This window comes from Amblyomma mixtum, chromosome 4 (genome assembly GCF_055824585.1).
Source record: "Amblyomma mixtum isolate Tamu chromosome 4, ASM5582458v1, whole genome shotgun sequence".
Taxonomy (NCBI): Eukaryota; Metazoa; Arthropoda; class Arachnida; order Ixodida; family Ixodidae; genus Amblyomma; species Amblyomma mixtum.
The window spans coordinates 134,966,605-134,984,864 of NC_143015.1; the positions used below are offsets into that span (position 1 = coordinate 134,966,605).

Genomic DNA, 18,260 nt, shown 5'->3' on the forward strand with positions numbered 1-18,260 from the left:
CACGTAGAGTTGTCATTTAATGGCTTGCTTTATGCAGTCCATATATTTTACGCAGTTTCGTATCAAAAGTAAAACTTTTCATTCCATGCAGCTGGCTTTCCAGTGTGTATTTTAGCTGAGGAAATAATGGCGGCAGTATCTGTCATTAGAGACCTTTAGCATACCGTGTTGGCGGTACCCGAGTACAGGGAGCCCGTGCGCAGGCGCAAATCTCCTTGACGGCGCCAGATGGCGCCACGTACTCGGCAGTTCGGGACCATCCAGAGGGTGCTCACCGGCGGTGGGCGGGCTTCCGGTAACAGTAACCGTAACATGGTATGCTAAAGAGTGGAGTGAAACATTCGGTGAAAGAACAGACGTGAGGAAGGGGATTTTTTTTTTTTTGTAGTTTTCAAATCTCGCAGCACCAAACTACCTTCATAGACATATGTGTTCATTCAGTACAACAAAGTATTTAGTTCATCTGAAACATCCGCAGTCACGCTGCATTTAAAATGGGGGCTTTGAGGAACCTTCTGCACATAAATGCTGCAAAATATCAACAGAGACCACACAGTGATGGCAGTCATCCAAGGGTGCCGAGCAGGGAGAGAGACAGATTACAAGAAGTATTCAGAGGGAAAGAACTAAAGATAAAAGTTGATCGAGAGCAGTTTACTGATGACATGCTTTGCCGAATAACGAGTGGAATATATTCGCATGACTGAGCACCTAAATAAGAATATACAATGATGAACTTGAAATCAATGCAAAGAAAACCGAAGTAATGCGCAATAGTCTGTGAAATCGACAACCTTGTCAATGCAGTGGCAAGCTAGCTGTTGACGGTAATGATCAAATCAAACCAGTTTATTTTGCCACCTAGAAATTTCCAGATGGAGGGGAGCTGCGAGAAAAAAAGCTGCCCATTGACAGCTTGACTGGCCTGCAGCACCCAGTTTGGCACACGCACACACACATTCGAAGTTTTAACACTCGAAGTTCCCGCTTTAAATAAAAAAATATACCGATTAGAAAAATATTACCTTAATGACGCACAAGGTGACGTCAAAATGACGACAAAACGACGCATCCAATGGCAGTCCGTAGCGTTTAACCTTTGCCACTACGCAACGCAGACCACCTTTGAAAAACAGGAGCGTTATATTCATCAATGTTTTACTCTACATGCTAAACTATGAGATTATCGTAAGTTTTATAATTTAGGACCTTGTAATGTGCTCAGGAAATTCTGAAAAAAGCCTTGTAATCAAGTCAAAACTTGTTTTTAGTTTCGCTCGTTCTCGAAGAATGGCGCCACGGGCGCGTTGTCTAGCCGTTCTTCAATTGGGTCGTTCGGTAAACAGCTGGGAGCAGGGAGCCGTGCCGGGGGTAAGGTGGTGGCGACGGATTGCCGCGAACTTTTTTTTTACTAAATCACCAATTGGCTTCTGTTACGTGAGGAATGTATACTGTCTCCAAAGCACCTCACCACGTTTTCTCCAAGTCTCGAATCATGGGTAAGTGTTCGATCCTCTCCGCATGCTGCATATTTCCTAAACGGAATGCCTTCGCGGAAGCATCGCGGCGCAGTAGAAAAATCCAGACTTCGCACGTGAGTGCGGGGACGCACGGACGAAAAAGCGTGTGTCCGCTCCGCGCACCACGTGGATGAGATCCCGCGTCGAGTTGCATTGCGGTCATTCACACGCACACTACGCAATGCGGCGCTAATCCGCCGCCAATCCGTGTTAATCGCTTGGCGCTAACTATAAATGCGTGTCTACTGCTCTCTCCCGCTGAGCCCTTCGCTCCGTTTACCTTCTCGCAGGGGCTCCCCCGAAATTGGCCAACTCCGAAACGGCCGCCAACAGGAAATCGACCACGACGAACGGATTCTACCACAACGGCGACGCCGAAGAAATCAGGTCTGTCCTTCTCCTGAGGTCGAATCTTTTTATTATTACTGCTAGAGCGTTGTGCGACACGTCTTAGGGTACGTCGAAACTGAGCCGGTCGCTTATTTCCTGCGGTTTCGCGTGCGTAGGTTATCAGCTGTGGCGACGAGAGGGAACCACCGTCCCACGCTGTTTCGATTGTCGGGGGTAGGCGACTGGTCGATGAACTCTATAGCGTTTCCGTCGCAGAAAGCTCGCGTGTGGTGCGTACGTAGGGCTCCGATCTATGACCGTAGAAAATACTGCGAAGTGTCACGAGCACGAATTAGTTCTCGCTTTGGGCGATCCAGCGTGTCTGTCTGCTCGACTTCCTCGAGCGTTTTCAGATAAGCGATCTTTAAAATCGGATGCTTTGGCGTCGCGCTGAGGCGACCAGTAGTGGCTTGCACACCGTTTGCGTCACTCAGTTATACCTCGATGCGTCGTCGCATTCAAGAACGAAGCAGGAAAGACGAACGAGAATGCAGAACGCGACATTCCACGCTGGTCTCGTCTTGTATAGGAGAACAGAACGTCCTCGCTCGGCCGTCTTTTTTAGGCGTCTGAGCAGAGTGTGCTTGCCTATGCCCCAGCGAATTGGAACGGCGCCAGAGTTGTGCCTGCTCTGCATGGTTTTTACCCTTTTGAACGGCTCTAGCGGCTGTGCGCAACGCGGGCGAAAGTGCCTTGAAGCCAGTGTCCGATATCTGATCAAGGGTTCTTCAGCACACTAGCTGTCTGATCAGTGTCGGAACTTTTTTGCGTTGCTTTCGTGAGTGCGTGACATTAGATCGTAGGAGTACTAAATGTCGTTTCTTTACGTTTAAATTTCTTTCGAATGAAGTAAAAGGCATTGTATGAACTTGAATGGCCGCGTGGAATTCACAAGTCTTGCGAAGGATTCATAATTAAACCTTTTTCTCTCGTGTTTCGGTTTCAGCCAGTGTCAACAGCCGAATGGTTCCTATGACATCGCGGGCGGTTTGAGACAACGCTGAGGTCACGTGAGACGTGCGGAAGGAGCGATCTGGCTGCTTGTCGATTTGCGGCCCGATCGGCGTGAGGGTTCGAATGAATAAAAACGAGCGAGCAGCGAATATATCGCAGTTTTTGCGCGCCTCACGTGACCTCAACGTTGTCTCAACTCATGTTACGGCCGCTCTCGACTCGACGCGCGCGCTCGCTCGTCGAGATCGACCGTGCTCATGTCTGAACTTGTCTATGACGTCACATTGACGTAGCTTTCGCGACTTTTTTTTTTTTTTGATGACGGAAGAGAAGAACAGGCGCGGAGTAGCAGCCGAATGACTTATTGCGACAGAGAAGGCAGCTATATAAATGGCACTTGGCGAACAGATACACAAAGGGTTAAACATCAAGCGGGGATTGTCAACAGTCAAGGCATAGTACATCAAATGGTGCCATTGATTGAGAAGAGCAAGCTCCTTTGAGATCACAACCACCGACGGCCGGCTGACAAACGTGTCAGCGTAGTTAGTTTTGTTAAATGCCTCGAAAATTAATTTCTTCTGTCCCGTCCGTTAGCGCTGCTCAGTGGTTTCCGTGCACGTGAACCAACCAGACAGACCAAGCCCTTTTCTTGAGCTATATTTTTGTCACATATTTCCAGTTGCGAAACTGCCAATGGCAGGAGGAGAAAGAAGAACGTTTAATGACCAAAGAAAAGGTGTTGACTGAGCTGGGGTTTGGAGTCCTCAGTCCTGGACTGCAGCGGCCTTGGCAGACGAGCGCACCAGTTTCTAGAGCGCTGTAGCATGGCTCTCCAAGGTGACGCTGGTCTCTTGTACCTACCACTGCTCGGGTGGCGTGTCCGATGTCTGTAAATGTTGAGGTTTAGCCTGATATATATGGTTTAGCCGTTATATATGAAAGGGTGTCGGACTGGGGCTGCACCAAGGGCAGATGTTTGGGTATTAGGTGGGATGGATTTTGTGGAATCTTGAACGGTTTTGGGAGGTATTCGTTTGAATTCGACGCCAGGCGTAGGCTTCCTCTGAGGTGAGGCGCCTACGTGGTGGTGGCAAATAAATCCGTCGCTCGAGCTGCTGGGTCTCAGGGCATTCTGAATACGTGGGGGTAAGCAGCTCCGCTCGATTGGTAAGATCGCAGTCTAAATCGTCAACCCTCTCGTTCTCCTCTAGGCCCTCATGGTCTGGGGTGCGCATAATGCGGTGATGTTTTGATCATCGATGATGTTCTGACCTTCTGAGCACCTAATGTCGGCCTCAAGTTTCGTTTTCGGTGGGAACTAATAATTTTTTTTCCTCCTCCTCCTCCTCCCGTCTGGATAAGAGCTCGTGTCGATGTCACAGTGGACGGAGCGGTGGCAAAGTGGTTGAGCATCCGCCTTGCATACGGGAGGTGTGAGGTTCGATCCCCGGTGCCGCCAGGTACCCACCGGTGATACAATGGGTGCAAGCGTCCCCTAGCCTGGTGCTCGGCTTAATCGGGGTGAAATTCTTAGGAAATGGGTCTTTGACCATACCTTGAGCAGACGGAAATACCTTGTGCCATGGCGCTGTTTGGCCGCATACCCTTGCGCCATAGAAATTCACTATCATCATCACAGTGAACGGAGCGGCGGCGGCTTCCGGCCGAAGTGATGGCTCCCAACCCCCGCTTCGGCACGTTGCTCGCGGTAGTCACGTGGGTCTCTGCACCCCAAAAGAGGTGAACGTAATCCAGTGACTCTGAGTGAACGAAGCCGATTGCGTTGTCCAGCTAAAAACTGGTTGATGATGGAGGCTCCTCACGACACTAGTGCGGCTACCACCATCTATGAGGCGGCCTAAAACGCTGTACACCTTTCCTGCAGTGCATTTCATACTTGTATCTACTCGCGCAAAAGGCGCCCGTGTGCGATGTGAGTGCACGTTAAAGATCCCCAGGTGGTCGAAATAATTCCGAAGCCTTCCACTATACGGCGCCTCTTTCTTCTTTGAGTCCCACCTCCATCCCTTCTCTCGCGGCGCTGTTGAGGTGTCCACCGAGATGTGAGACAGTTACATTTCCTTTCCTCAGAACCAATTTACCCCTCTATGAGGAGATAAACTGCTATCAATTTTTTTAGGTTCGGATTTGTTGTTTCTAGCTATCAACCCAACCAAGCAGGATGGCACAGTGGTATAAGAGAGGTACACTGATGCCATTCGTTTGCAAAATATTACAACATTTTCTTTTCTTGTCTTGTCTCCTCGTCAGTGGCCACAATTTGGTTGTATACCACCCCGAAATAATTATCGGGATAGAACACGGAGCCGAGATGATCAGGCAGTAGCAGCGATGGCGTTTTAGCGTATAGTCGTTTGCAGAGCGAACTTGTGCTAGGGAAATGTTGTACCAGGTGCCATCCCGAAAGGTTGAGTTCGAATGCAATTCCGAAAGCTCAGTAACAGCTCTCGAATTGCACCAGAAACTGCTGCGAGTTCGGCTGGCGGCCTTTTGATTGTGAGCACGAAATTCCTTTTCGATGGCGCTGTTCACGTGATGCGGAAACAGAGTTCATATTTCTATTTTTTGCGTGTGTGGTGATTCACGCATCCGCTTTAAAATCTGGCGCCGCGGCAGCTTTCCGCGTGAACGGAGCGATGAACGGAGACGATGACGTCAGTGTAATATGACCAAGGTTATACACGGGTTTCACTGACGCCATCAGGCTTCACTGACGCCGCCATATTTGAGACCAAAAGCACGGCAGAAACCTGAGTGTTTTCCTATTGCGCTTGTCGCCACCCGATCTGACGTGCACTGTGGAAGCTGTGCCTTGGACTCTGGTATATCATCCTTGACGCCACGTACTCGAGTTTCACGTACACAAAGGAATTGTGTAGTACGGGGCCGCTTGAATAGGTTTGGTTTGGTTTATGGGGTTTAACGTCCCAAAGCGACTAATACCCGTGCCACACGCTCACAAGAAATGGCAGTAAATTCTTAAGGCCTTATGTTTGTTAATGCCATTATTTTCGGAGTCGGTGCTACACGTCCACATTTAATGCCGTTATCGAAAGTGACGATGACGATAACGCTTGCAAGTTAGTCAAAGTTTCATCTGAATATAAACATTGCTAATGAGCACAATATGTAGGAAATGTTGTTCAAATGTAATGTAAAAACGATTTTCCAGAAAATACGGCTGTTCCTGCTTTACAAGTCGAAAAAGTAGCCATAAACTCGCATGTCAGCACCGAAGTCGAGAGTACCTGTCAATGAGGCTGGTTAAAATGGCGCTCTTCGCATCGAAAATGCGGTGTAGTTGCCTCATCTGACTGAAAGTTAAGAATTCACTATTTCCTACTGGTTAGGAAGTTGTTACTAACAAAGCTGCATGCTTTTCTGCGTGTGGAATGGGAACGAGAGCACGCATTGCACGGGCGAATGAGTTATGGCGAACTCAGTAGATCGCGAATGGCAGTAAGGCTAATGCCATTAAATTTATGCGTGTGGCACCGCACGAATGCCATTAAAACTTAAGGCAGTAAGCACTTAATGGCATTAAATCTGTCCGTGTGGCACGGGTATAAGGCTATGAGAGACGCCGTAGTGGAGGGCTCCGGAAATTTCGACCACCTGGGGTTCTTTAACGTGCACTGACATCGCACAGTACACGGGCCTCGAATTTCTCCTCCAAAGAAATTCAGCCGCCGCGGCCGGGATCGAACCCTCGTCTTTCGGGTCAGCAGCCGAGCACCATAGCCACTGAGCCACCGCGGCGGCAGGGGCCGCTTGAATAGCTCGTCGCTTCCGATGCCTCGCACAAATGTGCAACTGTACTTTCCATCAATGTTTGCAAGTTACTGACACACGTGGCAGCTGAACTCGCCGTCTGGTCGTGGCACTTGTGACGTCACGCTTCCCTTCGACCACATGCGTGGTAGGGGAACGCGAGGTCGTGGGTTCGAATCTGGTGGCGGCGGCTCGTTTTTCGATGCCGGAGAAAAGCGAAGACGGAAATGTGCTGTGTGATGACAGGTAACAGCAGATCTGTGGAAGGACAGAGGGGAGATTGTGCTACAAAAACTAGCCACCCTGTAAAGAGGAAGTCGCTTCTCGTCACTGTTTACCCCTGCCTTTCGCCGTCCTTACCGTCTCAGCCGGCTGCAGCGCACTTCTCCCGTCACTTACATCGTTGAGCCCGTGACGCCATCACCCGATCTCCGACGACGTGGGCGCGAGACCGTTCACGTTTCGCGTTTGAAGCCGTATTACGACCCCTGCGTCCTGTTGACTCCCTAAATCGCCAGGATGGCTCTTTTCTCCCCGGGGGCCAATGTAAAGAGGAAGACGCTTAGCAGACGGAGCAACAGAACCGATTCGCGGCGCGAGGCGAGAAGACGACGATCGGCAGCTGAAGCAGCAGAACCGACGCGCGGCAAAAGCATCAACTGTTCCGGGACCGGACCTGCCCTTGCCCGCTCTAACCGGCCTTAACAACCACTCATCTCTTGCCAATAAAGGCCGCTACAACCCTAATGAGCAGGCAGGCTTTCGTAAAGGCTATTCGACAATGGGCCATATTCACGCTATCAATCAGGCGATAGAGAAATGCACAGCATATAAAAAAAAAACACTGTATATAGCCTTCGTCGATTACGGGAAAGGATTTGACTCAGTGGAAACCTCAGCGTCCATGCAGGTATTACAGAATCAAGGTGTAGATTAGCCTTATGTAAAAATACTTGTATTCCTGTAATGGTTGCACAGCCATCGTAGTCTTCCATGAAGCCGGCAATAACATTTCAATAAGGAAGGGTGTCGGGCAGGGAGACATGATGTCGCCAATGCTATTCACCGCTTGCTTACGGGAGGTATTCAGGGGCCTGGATTTGGAGCAGTTGGGGATAAGAGTTAATGGAGAATACCTAAGTAAATGTGATTCTCTGATGACATTACCTTGCTAAGTCACTCAGGGCATGAATTGCAAAACATGGTCAATGACTCAGACAGGCAGAGCAGAACGGTGGGTCTAAAAATCACAGAAAACCAAAGCTATGCTCAACAGTCTCGGGGGAGAATGGCAGTTCACAATTGGTCGCGAGGTGCTGAAACTGGTAAGGGAATACGTCTATTTAGGGCAGGTAATGTGAAATAACTTGAAAAGTAAGAATATGGTGGAGAGCATTTGGTAGGTTCTCTCAGGTCATGAATGGCAGTTTACCAATATCCTTCAACCGAAAAGTATATAACCGCTGTGTCTTACCGGTACTAACCTGTGGGGCAGGAACGTGAAGGTTAACGAAAAGGGTTGTACTTAAGGACAACGCAGCGAGCTATGGAAAGTAAAATGCTGGGTGTAATGTTAATATACAGCAAGAAGGCAAAGTGGGGAACAAACATATGGGTTAACGATATCTCAGCCGAAATCAATAAGAAATGGGCTTGCGTAGGGCATGTAATGCGAAGGCAAGGTAATTGATGGTCTTTAAGGGTAACGGAGTGGATTCCAAGGGAAGGCTAGCGTAGCAGGGGGCGGCAGAATGTTAGGTGTGCGGGTGAGGTTGAGTCGTTTGCGAGAATATGGTGACCGCAGCTGGCTCAAGGCAGGGTTACTGTTAGCGTGACTTGGTCAGTAACCCAATCTTCATGGCAACAATGCTTCACCCTGACCAGACGGTGTTTCGTCGAACGTTAGACTATGTTAATTGGAGATATACAGTAAAGCCCTTGTCCTGCAGTTAGCGTAGTCAAGCTGATGATAATGATAATCTGCGAGGACCCGCGCGATCAGCGCTCGCCACGTGCCGAAGAAAGGGGGGGGGGGGGGGGGATGGCGCCCGCACGTGCGACACAGAACGCTGCCACTTCCACCACTGCCTCTGCCGACCACCACGTCGAAGAACAAATTAGAGCTGGTTACTGGCAGTGCTGATGGATGGCGCCACGAGGCCTGCGTTTTAGGGTTGGCGCGCATTACGTAATGAGGGCAATTCGTGCGGCGCTGTCGCCTTGCTGATCAAGTGCCCCTATGTGTCAGCCTTTCGGGCTCCAGGGCAGAACTTTGGCTCCTTCGCGCTGTTCGATGGCTTCGCCCACCAGGTTGTTACGAACATGGAGGAAAAAAAAAATCTAAGGAGGGGGCGTGACGTCACGCGGCCAGCGTTCGCAAGCCGAGTGTTTACGAAGCCGTTTTCTCCCTCAGTTTCTTTGCCGCGCTAATCCGCGCATGCGTGCGCGCAGTGGGTCTAGATTTTACCGCACGCTATCGCGTGGCGTGATCACGGGGGTGGGGGGAGGGGGGGAAACGAATCTTTTTTTTACTATATGTTTACTCGTTAAGACTAGGCTTCAAGGCTGTCGTCGGACACTCCCTCCTCAGTTTTTTTTTTCTCCATGATCACGAAGACGCTGTTGATGCATGCGCTGCTCTAGCGGATGCGCAGCACGCAATCATCAGAGGGTGAACTGAAAACTTCGCCTGAGTACGTTTAGTTTCACCTCCGTGTCTCCCCCCCCCCCCCCCCCCCCCCCCCCGTCCTGGCGTCAAGGCCACCCGCGGTGCGCCGACAACGGAAGCGAAATCATTTCATGCTTCAAAAATTAAAATCCATTTGCAAGAAGATGCATGACATAGAAAGTGAACCATGATGCAATCTCGCCTTATTCAGCTGATTCAGCTATTTCATGGTTATTTCCAACTTCGCTTCAGTGTATTTATTTCCTCCGTGTGAAACCACTCCACTGTAATTTAATCATTGAGTCCCTCTGAAATTGTGAACTAAGTTGCCTCGTGGTTTTAGAAGAGCCCTGTCGGTCTGGTTTCATCCGCTGTTTGAAATAAATGAACACTTCCGTTACAACCTAACTGTAAGTCCACAAGTATCAAAACTGAATTGGTGCAACCTGTGAGATAATAAACTCTCTAGGTAACGGTACAAAAGATGTGGTTTCAAAGAATTGTAAGACCTCCATTCTACAGTGGTGTTTTATTAATTTTATGGCCATTGCTGTTAATCTCTTGCACAATTTAAAACACATTTACGTCTGTATTTGGTGGCATCATTGACTCACTGCCGTCTGTTGCCTGCAGGGGACCACGACCAGTTTTCTACCAGGTGAATAGTCGGCGACTTCACTCGCCATCGTCACACCGGCAGCAGGAGCCCGTGACACCACAGCACGAGGAGCTGGCCCAATACCTCAGTGACTGTAAGCACCGCTTTGCACCGTGTCTTCTGCCATTTAATGAACTCATGGCTCCAAAAACAGTTTCACTCTTTGAGAGACATTCTAGAAACATAGCTAGAAATAAGCAGTGGGTGACTAACACAAGCCATTCTAGGGTTTTTATATCACTTTGAACATCATAACTTGTTTGATTGAGTATGACCAAATGGCTATTTAAAATGCTGTTCACTGTGCAAAGCTTAAAAAAACTTCAAATCTTTTCTCCTTGGAAAACTTTCCCAGTAAATTTCGTGATGGTTTGGGGCTTTCTGCTAGACAGTCTTTGTGAAGCTGCAAGCTAAGGTACTGGGGCAGAAAGGAGCAAAACATGCATTCATGAAAGCGCTTGCTAGAAATTGTTAAGAGGCATGGAAGTGTCTATGAAAAGAGAGACATGCACCATATTCTGATGTACCCACTTTAAAAGGTAGCACTTTGCTCTGAGCTGAACTGAACACACTTGTGAAAAAGAATAATGATAACAGGAACATTCAAACTGCTTGTATCGCAAGAATAACTAGCACTATACCAGGAGTTTAAAGGTGCAGTGAAGAGGAATCTGAACTCGTCTTTTTGCCGCGGGAACTCGATCTACACGTTCCGAGCATTCTTAGAAACTTCGATTTATTGCCCTGTGTGGCCGATTTCTCTAATTAAATCGGATTAATGTCCGGCTCCCCCTTTTTTTTTTAATTCTTCCCGTACGCTGGGCGGAGTCGACCAACGCGTGGAGTGCCTTTCAGCCAGCTCCGTGGAGGCTTGCCGCTCTGGCATCGGCGGAGTAATTCGTAGTAATCCGTAGTAGCAAATAGTCCGCGCGTATTTTTATTTCTGCGGGCTTATTTTGCGGCTATATTATCTGCGAATGAAACTATTTATTCACGGCAGCCTAGAAGAAAAACAAAATGAAGCGAGAGGAAAGCCTTCACGGAGCTGGCTGAAAGGCACTCCACGCGTTGGTCGACTCCGCCCGCCGTACGGGGAGAATTAAAAAAATAAAGGCGGGAGCCAGACGTTAATTTGATTTAATTAGGGAAATCGGCCACACAGGGCAATAAATCTAAGTTTCAAAGAATGGTCGGAACGTGTAGATCGAGTTCCCGCGGCAAAAAGACGAGTTCAGACATTGTCGTGACTGTGCAGCTGCTTTTTAAAGGATATACCAGTAATTCCTTCTCTCCTTTGTTCTTGCAGCTTGGAACATGGTTCGGCGAGAGTACGAGCATGCCAACCAGCAGGCACACAACTCTGGTGGGTTCAGTGCGAACTGCACTTTCCATTCGCTGTGCGACAGCTGCTGCTAGTCCGCACATGCTCTGCATTTATTGCTGCTCTCACAGTCTGTGCCCTTTTGTTGCAGCCACACAAGTTGTCTACAAGAAAGTGCAGCCGTCTCGAACACCTGGTAAGCCTCGCTGTTGCTCTGATGAATGAGTCTGCTAACTTCTGAATAGCCTATTGAGATGTAGTCAAGCCTCGCAGTGTAAGATGTGTGTAGTGGTATTGGTGCTGCTAGACTTTTCATTTCATTTTTCTTTGGTTCGAAAAAACTCTTGAGCAGGGATTTGTTTGTTATTTTTCTTCGTTTTGTCCTTATTGCCTGTCATCGATCCACTTATTATGTCTTCAGGCGTAGCCACTGCAAAATGCTCCCAATGAGCCTAAATTAGAAACATATAAGAAACTTGCATGACCAAAGAACATTAGATCAACAGTGCTGTACTGTGCCGCAGTATAGACAGACCAGAATAATAATTTGCTTTATGTACTTCTTTAACCGAATAGTCAGAATACCTTGCAGGGTAGTACAGCGTATCCCGCGGGACCGCGAGAAACTTCGCGCAAGGCGGCAGTACGCCCTAATCGAAAACAGCTTGAATATTTCCACTTACCCGATAAAGGGTGAACTCTGACGTGTTCGATGAAGGAAGGCACTCTGGAAAGCTCTCATTCACCTTGGACTACAAAAAAGAAAGTCTTCCGCCGAGGCAACCTCGCAGGTACTATTGAACAGCGTGTGTGGACTATGGAAACAACAGTGTGTGAAGCAAGATAGAGCCTTGCCTCACATTGTTTTGAATGGCCGTCTCAGAAGCCACCACAGATGTCTTTCCTCACGCTCGATATTTCGTATGATGTTGATTCTCACCTTGATCAACACTCTGAGCATCGCCCCGACGCGAGACGTGCCAGGGAGTGGTGCCTCTTGGCAAGCACTGCACGCTGGAAGTACGTGATCCGTGCCGACGATAATGGGGACCTTTCGAATTGGGTGAACCGATGGGCTAGGGGCATAGACGAGGCCATAGTCCTTCAATGCTTTTATGGTCATGAAACTTCTCCGTAACGCTATGGGAGAGCTTCATATGTTGACCGCGCCTTCCACGAGGCGGCGCTACGAGTCCTGTGGGGGCAACGACGCGAGGGAGCGAGCGTCTCTACGGCCGCGAGTCTACGGGTAGAATGGGACCCCGGCAATGCGGCAGCAACTATTCTCTTTTCACTCTGCCTTCGTTTACAAAATAAGTACAGTGCACGTGACGGGCAAGCCTGTGATGCCGAATACTTGCTGCGTGACGGGTTGCCGCTCCGGCTTCAGGGGTACGCAGGAAAAGGCCTCGCTGTTCTGTCTGCCGAGCGACGCCGAGCAGCGTAAAATATGGAAGCGGGCGATACCCCGACAGGAAAGCGGTGGCTTTAGCTTAGACTCCAAGCATGTACGTGTCTGCGAGAGGCATTTTGCCCCACTGATTCGGTCTCACGAGTTTATGATCAACAGAGAAGCAGTGTCGCTGCAATGCGCGAGAAACCGAAACTCAGGCCCGGCGTCGTCCCACGGATATTCGAAGGCTTACCAGCGTACTTGGGCACGAATCTGTGACGATGTTGCATTTTAGACAGCTGTGCTCTTCAATGCGCTGATGGCTTTTGGTGCGAAAGCACTACTTCATGGGATGAAACCCAACCAAGAATCGTGTGGCGTACCTGAATTTAAGGGTGCAGAAATAAAATAAATATTGCTGCGACTAGCAATTTCGTACCCCCGGCGGCGCGAACGGATCAGCCTCGCTGGCCACTGCACGAGAGCACTGTGCTCTCGCAGCAGCCGATCACGCCTCGTGTTGTTGTTGTTGCCTCAAAAACGATGGCACATACCCAGAGTGGGAGATTGGCCAGGGTTTCGTGCAGATCCAAGCAGGAAAAAACTAAACTGTAACACACTCTCGCGCTGCGCGCATTGTACACCGTCGTCTTCATCAACGTCCACCTTCGGAACGAACACATCAGACTAGCTTAACTTCAGTCTAATATCGTCGCCAGACGTGCAACGACCCAGCAAAGCAAAACTATGAGCCAAACAGCCTAAACACATGCGTTCGCACGTCTGCTGGGTTTAACCACGTTGAACACCTAGCGCTTTTTATTTTTTGTACATGTTTCTCCGTGATTTCTATCATTGCTCATTTCTGGCTTATTGCGTCGCCGCTCACAGCTTGTCACTTGGTAGCGCGAAGCGAGCACATGAGCAATATTTCCTTGCACTCGTCAGCGCCTCCGTAGTCACAGCGTGGAAAAGTGTAAATAAATGGCTTATGAAGCAAGAGTCTTCAGCAGCTGGCTTTGCCACCTCCGAAAGTGTCAGCAAAAAAACAAAAAAACAAATGAGAGCACCATCAAACTACCGGTGCATTCGTCATGTGATCGCTCTTCTAGCGCGCACTCCAGTTCTTAAAATACCGCCATAACGTCATGTTTTCAGCATTATTGAGATTTCAGTATTTATCACAAGGTAAACGCCAGCCTTAAGCATTCTTGTGTACTAGATGAAAGCGAGGACTCGGCCGAGACAGGCGCAGCCCAGACACATACAGATATGTTACTGATCGCTACGCTAGATATCCAGAATAACGTTGTGGGCAAGTTGCGGTAAAAATGAATGCCAAGGCTGGACCATTGTACGAAAATCGCTTTTTTGTGAAAATCAACGAGAGAAAGTAAGTGCGTTAATTGTTTGCCAGTAAACAGCCGCTAACAAGGTTTACTAGTGGCCGTCGTCGATCGTAGAGGGTTTTTAGTGTCTCGACGTTGCAGCCAAGTTTTCAGGTGATAACCGGTAAAGTAGTGGCCATCGTAAGCCCAAATACCGATCCCCAGAAAGCATAACTACCAAGCGAACATGAGCCGGTTGGCCGGAAAACAGCCGCTGCGAGCAGGGCTCGCGCAGCGACTCGTGCCCCCTCGCCGACAGCCGCGCCTCTAGCGGCGCGCGCTGTCCCTATATGAAACTTTGGCCGGAGTTTCGTGACCAGAAAAAGCATTGAAGGACTATGACGAGGCTATAGGTTAGGAGGCTATAGTCGGATTCAACTTAAGTCTGCAGTGAAGCTCCGCCCACATTCAGCCTCCGCGCACAGAATTCCTCCGCGACGAAAAAATAGTCCGCTGTTGCAACTTTTCTTATATACCTAAATAAGAAGCTTAGTACGAGACAAAAATAAGATCATGATGAAGTTAGCGCCAAAAACGAGGACTAAAGTAGAAGAGAAGACACAACACGAGCGCTTCGTGTTGTGTCTTCTCTTCTACTTTGGTCCTCGTTTTTGGCGCTAACTTCATCATGAATAAGATTCAACTCGCCCAACTTTCCACCTTACTACTGTAAAAATAAGATGTAGAGTTTTGATACCTGGTTGTTTAATACAGTCACACATTAGAAAGCTCACTTCGTTCACTGTGACGGTCGGCCAGTGGAGTAATACAGGACGCCACGGTCCGTGGTAGCAACTGCTGTTTCTTTTTTAAGTTGTATCATATTATAATAGTGCCTTTGCGCTAAAAGATACATAAGATTGCAGCCTTTCGATACACTAACCGAATATTTCTGTGCCCTCCTTGTCTTTCGATGCGCAGACTTCGTGCCGTGCAACTTCGAGAGAATCTGGGCAGAGCACCACTACTGGAGCATCGTGCAGTCGGCCTGATCCCGCCCTTTCCACTCTGCTACCCGCGCCACCTCTCGTCATTTTTTTTTTCCATTCGGAGGTGACCACGCCACGAGTGTTCGCTGCACGTCTCCCCAACAGCAGCAGCAGCCCAGCCACAGTCGCACGCTGCACACTCGGGGCCGGTCTCCGCGCCAGCCTTAGTCGAGCTCGCGCCCGTGGCAGCTCTGTAAGATACGCTAGGTATAAATAAATTGTTACAGTGGTTTCTAGAACGAGTGTCTGCCCGTGTGCTTTATTTTTTTGTTGTTGTTGTAGTTGCGAAAGCAACACTACTGGAGCCCAGCTCGGCTCGTCGTGTATGCTCGTGGCGGTGCGGCGACCAAACGACCTTGAGTCGCCGTTGCCTAGCAACCGCTTCAGCTGCCCTCCAACAGATGGCGCCTAGCAACCCGAGTTACTAGGGGCTCTACAAGTTACTACCCGAGCTTACACGAGTTACTCGGACAGTAGCTCGGGTAAGCTCGGACGAGTGTCGTGCCATCCGAGCGAGAGGTTGCTCGGGAAGAGCAGCATTGGTCGCAAAATCCCGACGAGTGGCTGGGATAGAAACAGCCACCTTCCAGTGCAGTGGCACATTTCTTAACCGCTGCGCCACTACGCTGGTAGGGGTATATGAGGACTCGCCGCCATCTATGAATCTTAAGTAGGAATCACCAATTCAGCATATATGGGCATTAACCCACTAGAGATATCATGCCACACCCCTAAGGCAGAGTTTAAGTGCCCCCTCCAATTGAAGCATGAACACCTGCTTTCGCAGGTCTACTCGGTTTGACTGGGTTAAGCCCCTATCAATTTTCATACCCGCCGCAGTACACTGCAAACGGAAAGGAGTAAAAAAGGGCTAAGCTGTCCTCTAGCGCAGTCCTTTTATAAAAAGAGAGTGCACAAGAGGACATCTTATTTTTACTCCTATTAAAGGTGCACTGAAGAGGATTCTGAACTTGTCTTTTTGCATTGGGGAAACCGATCTACACGTTCCTAGCATTCTTAGAAACTTCGACTTATTGCCCTGTGTGGCCGATTTCCCTAATTAAATCGAATTAACGTACGGCTCCCGCCTTTTTTTTTTAATTCTCCCTCATACGGTGGGCGGAGTCGACCAACGCGTGGAGCGCCTTTCAGCCAGTCCCGTGGAGGCTTTGCTTTCGCTTTATTTTGTTTTTTAGGTTTCCATGAATAAATAGTTTCATTCGCAGATAATTAGCCGCAAAATAAGCCCGAAGAAATAAAAATACGCGCGGTCTATTTGCTACTACGGACTACTACGTATTACTCCGCCGATGGCAGAGCGGCAAGCCGCCACGGGACTGGGTGAAAGGCGCTCCACGCGTTGGTCGACTCCGCCCACCGTACGCGGGAGAATTAAAAAAAAAAGGCGGGAGCCGGACGTTAATTCGATTTAATTACGGAAATCGGTCACACAGGGCAATAAATCGAAGTTTCTAAGAAAGCTCGGAACGTGTAGATCGAGTTCCCGCGGCAAAAAGACAAGTTCAGATTCCTCTTCAGTGCACCTTTAAGGCACATTTGTGTTTAGAGTGTACCTTAATACTGATTATTGCATTCTGCAGCTGAACTCAAGGTACTATTGAAGTTCAATTCCGGCCTCGGCGGCAACATCTCGCTGAACGCGAAATTCAAAAAACGACCATGTCCTGAGATTCCGGTGCTTGTTAGAAAGGCAGAGAGAGTAAAAATGTTGGTGCTTTTTCTTCCTTGGTATGGTGCGCAAGATATTTGTAAGCACTGATACCCACGTGGAATTCGCTTACGCCCGGTAAATGATTTATAGTTGAATTTGTTCCCCGTGTGGGTTTGGTTTCAGGAGGCTAACGATAGTTTGTGACGTCACTAGTGAGTTTGAGATCAAATGAGGCATGCAAAAACGGATTGATAATGTTTCTTCACTAGTCGTTCCGAGCTGGAACGAATCAAAACTACGAAGCGATGATTTTATCTGTTTTTTTTATGCGTCATGCGATCTCAAACCTGCTTGCGACATTGCAATCGCCGTTTGGTTGCTGAAAGCGAAACAACGCGGGAGAAGGAATTCAGATATAAATTATTTACCGGGCACGGGTGAATGCTTACTGATGTCTTATGTAACATAAGTTGATGTCTACTTACGTTTGTTACCAATAAAAATTTGGTGCTTTCAGCCCTTTGAAGTAGTGGGACAAAGTTTTTGTTGTGTCTTTAAAATAGTGCACAATACTTAACGTGGTTCACCACTTGCAATTCGCCTGCACGGTTTATAAATTTTAATCAAATTTCTCTCCCGTGTTGCTCTGCTTTCGGCAGCTGAACGGTGGCTATGACATCAGGATTGGCATTGAGGTCACGTGGTGCTTGCAAAAGCTGCTGTATAATCACTGCTTCGCCGTTTTAGGTCGCGCCAACTCTTACGCGAGCCGCCACCGGACCCTGAAATTGCAGTGAATGAAAAAATAACTATTATATCAGTTTTTGCATGCCTGACGTGATCTCAAGCTTACTTTGGCATCAGAGCCACGGTTTGGCTGTGCGTGGGAGAAAAAAAATTTAATTACTAATAATTTACGGGATCGTAGGAAAATGTCACGTGGTGATCCATGTTTATTAACGTCTGCTTCCATCTGCGAGCACTTTCTCGTCTGGTATAATAATCAAATAGTTTCTGAGGTTGTAGCTTTGAGCCCTATGCGGTCGGCCTGAGAGCACGTGTAAACGGCCGCACACTAAATGTTGGAGCCGTCACCTCGCTTCGCAATTTCGTAAAACAATTTTTAAAGGGACAGCGCGTATGAACGAACTTTTACGGCAAGCGCAGATGACGTCAGCGCTCGACCTTGAAAGATGCGAAATGGCTATAGACATGTGACTCCACAGACATACAGGTGCATGTGCATTCGGTTTCAGCGAGCATGACTCCGACGCCGAGCGCTTTAATCGTGGTTGTTGTGAAAGACAACACATTTTAAAATGCCAAGCTGAAATTCATCAACAAAAAGGAAATGCGAAAAGAATCGGGATACCAGCGGGACGTTGCATCACCTGTGAACTGCATTGCATTGCGTTGCATCACCTGCGCCTTAAGGTGAATTGCGCTGAGGGCAGCTGAAGAGGACGAGGCTCTGAGGACAGCAATCGCTTCAGCTCGTAGGCAGCGCTTCAC

The 18,260-nt window shown here is 48.6% G+C and overlaps 1 protein-coding gene across 1 annotated transcript; it reads left to right on the forward strand.

Annotated features, from left to right (window-relative positions):
- The first annotated feature begins 1,330 nt into the window (after positions 1-1,330).
- On the forward strand, positions 1,331-15,315 carry LOC149348313 (MAPK regulated corepressor interacting protein 2). The gene is made up of 6 exons (XM_089588060.1): positions 1,331-1,499; positions 1,811-1,907; positions 9,961-10,079; positions 11,292-11,348; positions 11,458-11,502; positions 15,009-15,315. Exons 1-6 carry the CDS (start codon positions 1,445-1,447, stop codon positions 15,077-15,079), a joined length of 444 nt encoding a protein of 147 aa, XP_089444186.1. The 5' UTR covers positions 1,331-1,444; the 3' UTR covers positions 15,080-15,315.
- The last annotated feature ends 2,945 nt before the right edge of the window (positions 15,316-18,260 follow it).

Excerpts from the sequence above, each read along its gene's own strand:
- LOC149348313 (XM_089588060.1), top strand. The coding sequence starts at position 1,445 with ATGTATACTGTCTCCAAAGCACCTCACCACGTTTTCTCCAAGTCTCGA. Across the intron at positions 1,908-9,960 it reads GGCGACGCCGAAGAAATCAG|GGGACCACGACCAGTTTTCT; the intron begins GTCTGTCCTTCT and ends TGTTGCCTGCAG. Across the intron at positions 11,349-11,457 it reads CCAGCAGGCACACAACTCTG|CCACACAAGTTGTCTACAAG; the intron begins GTGGGTTCAGTG and ends CTTTTGTTGCAG.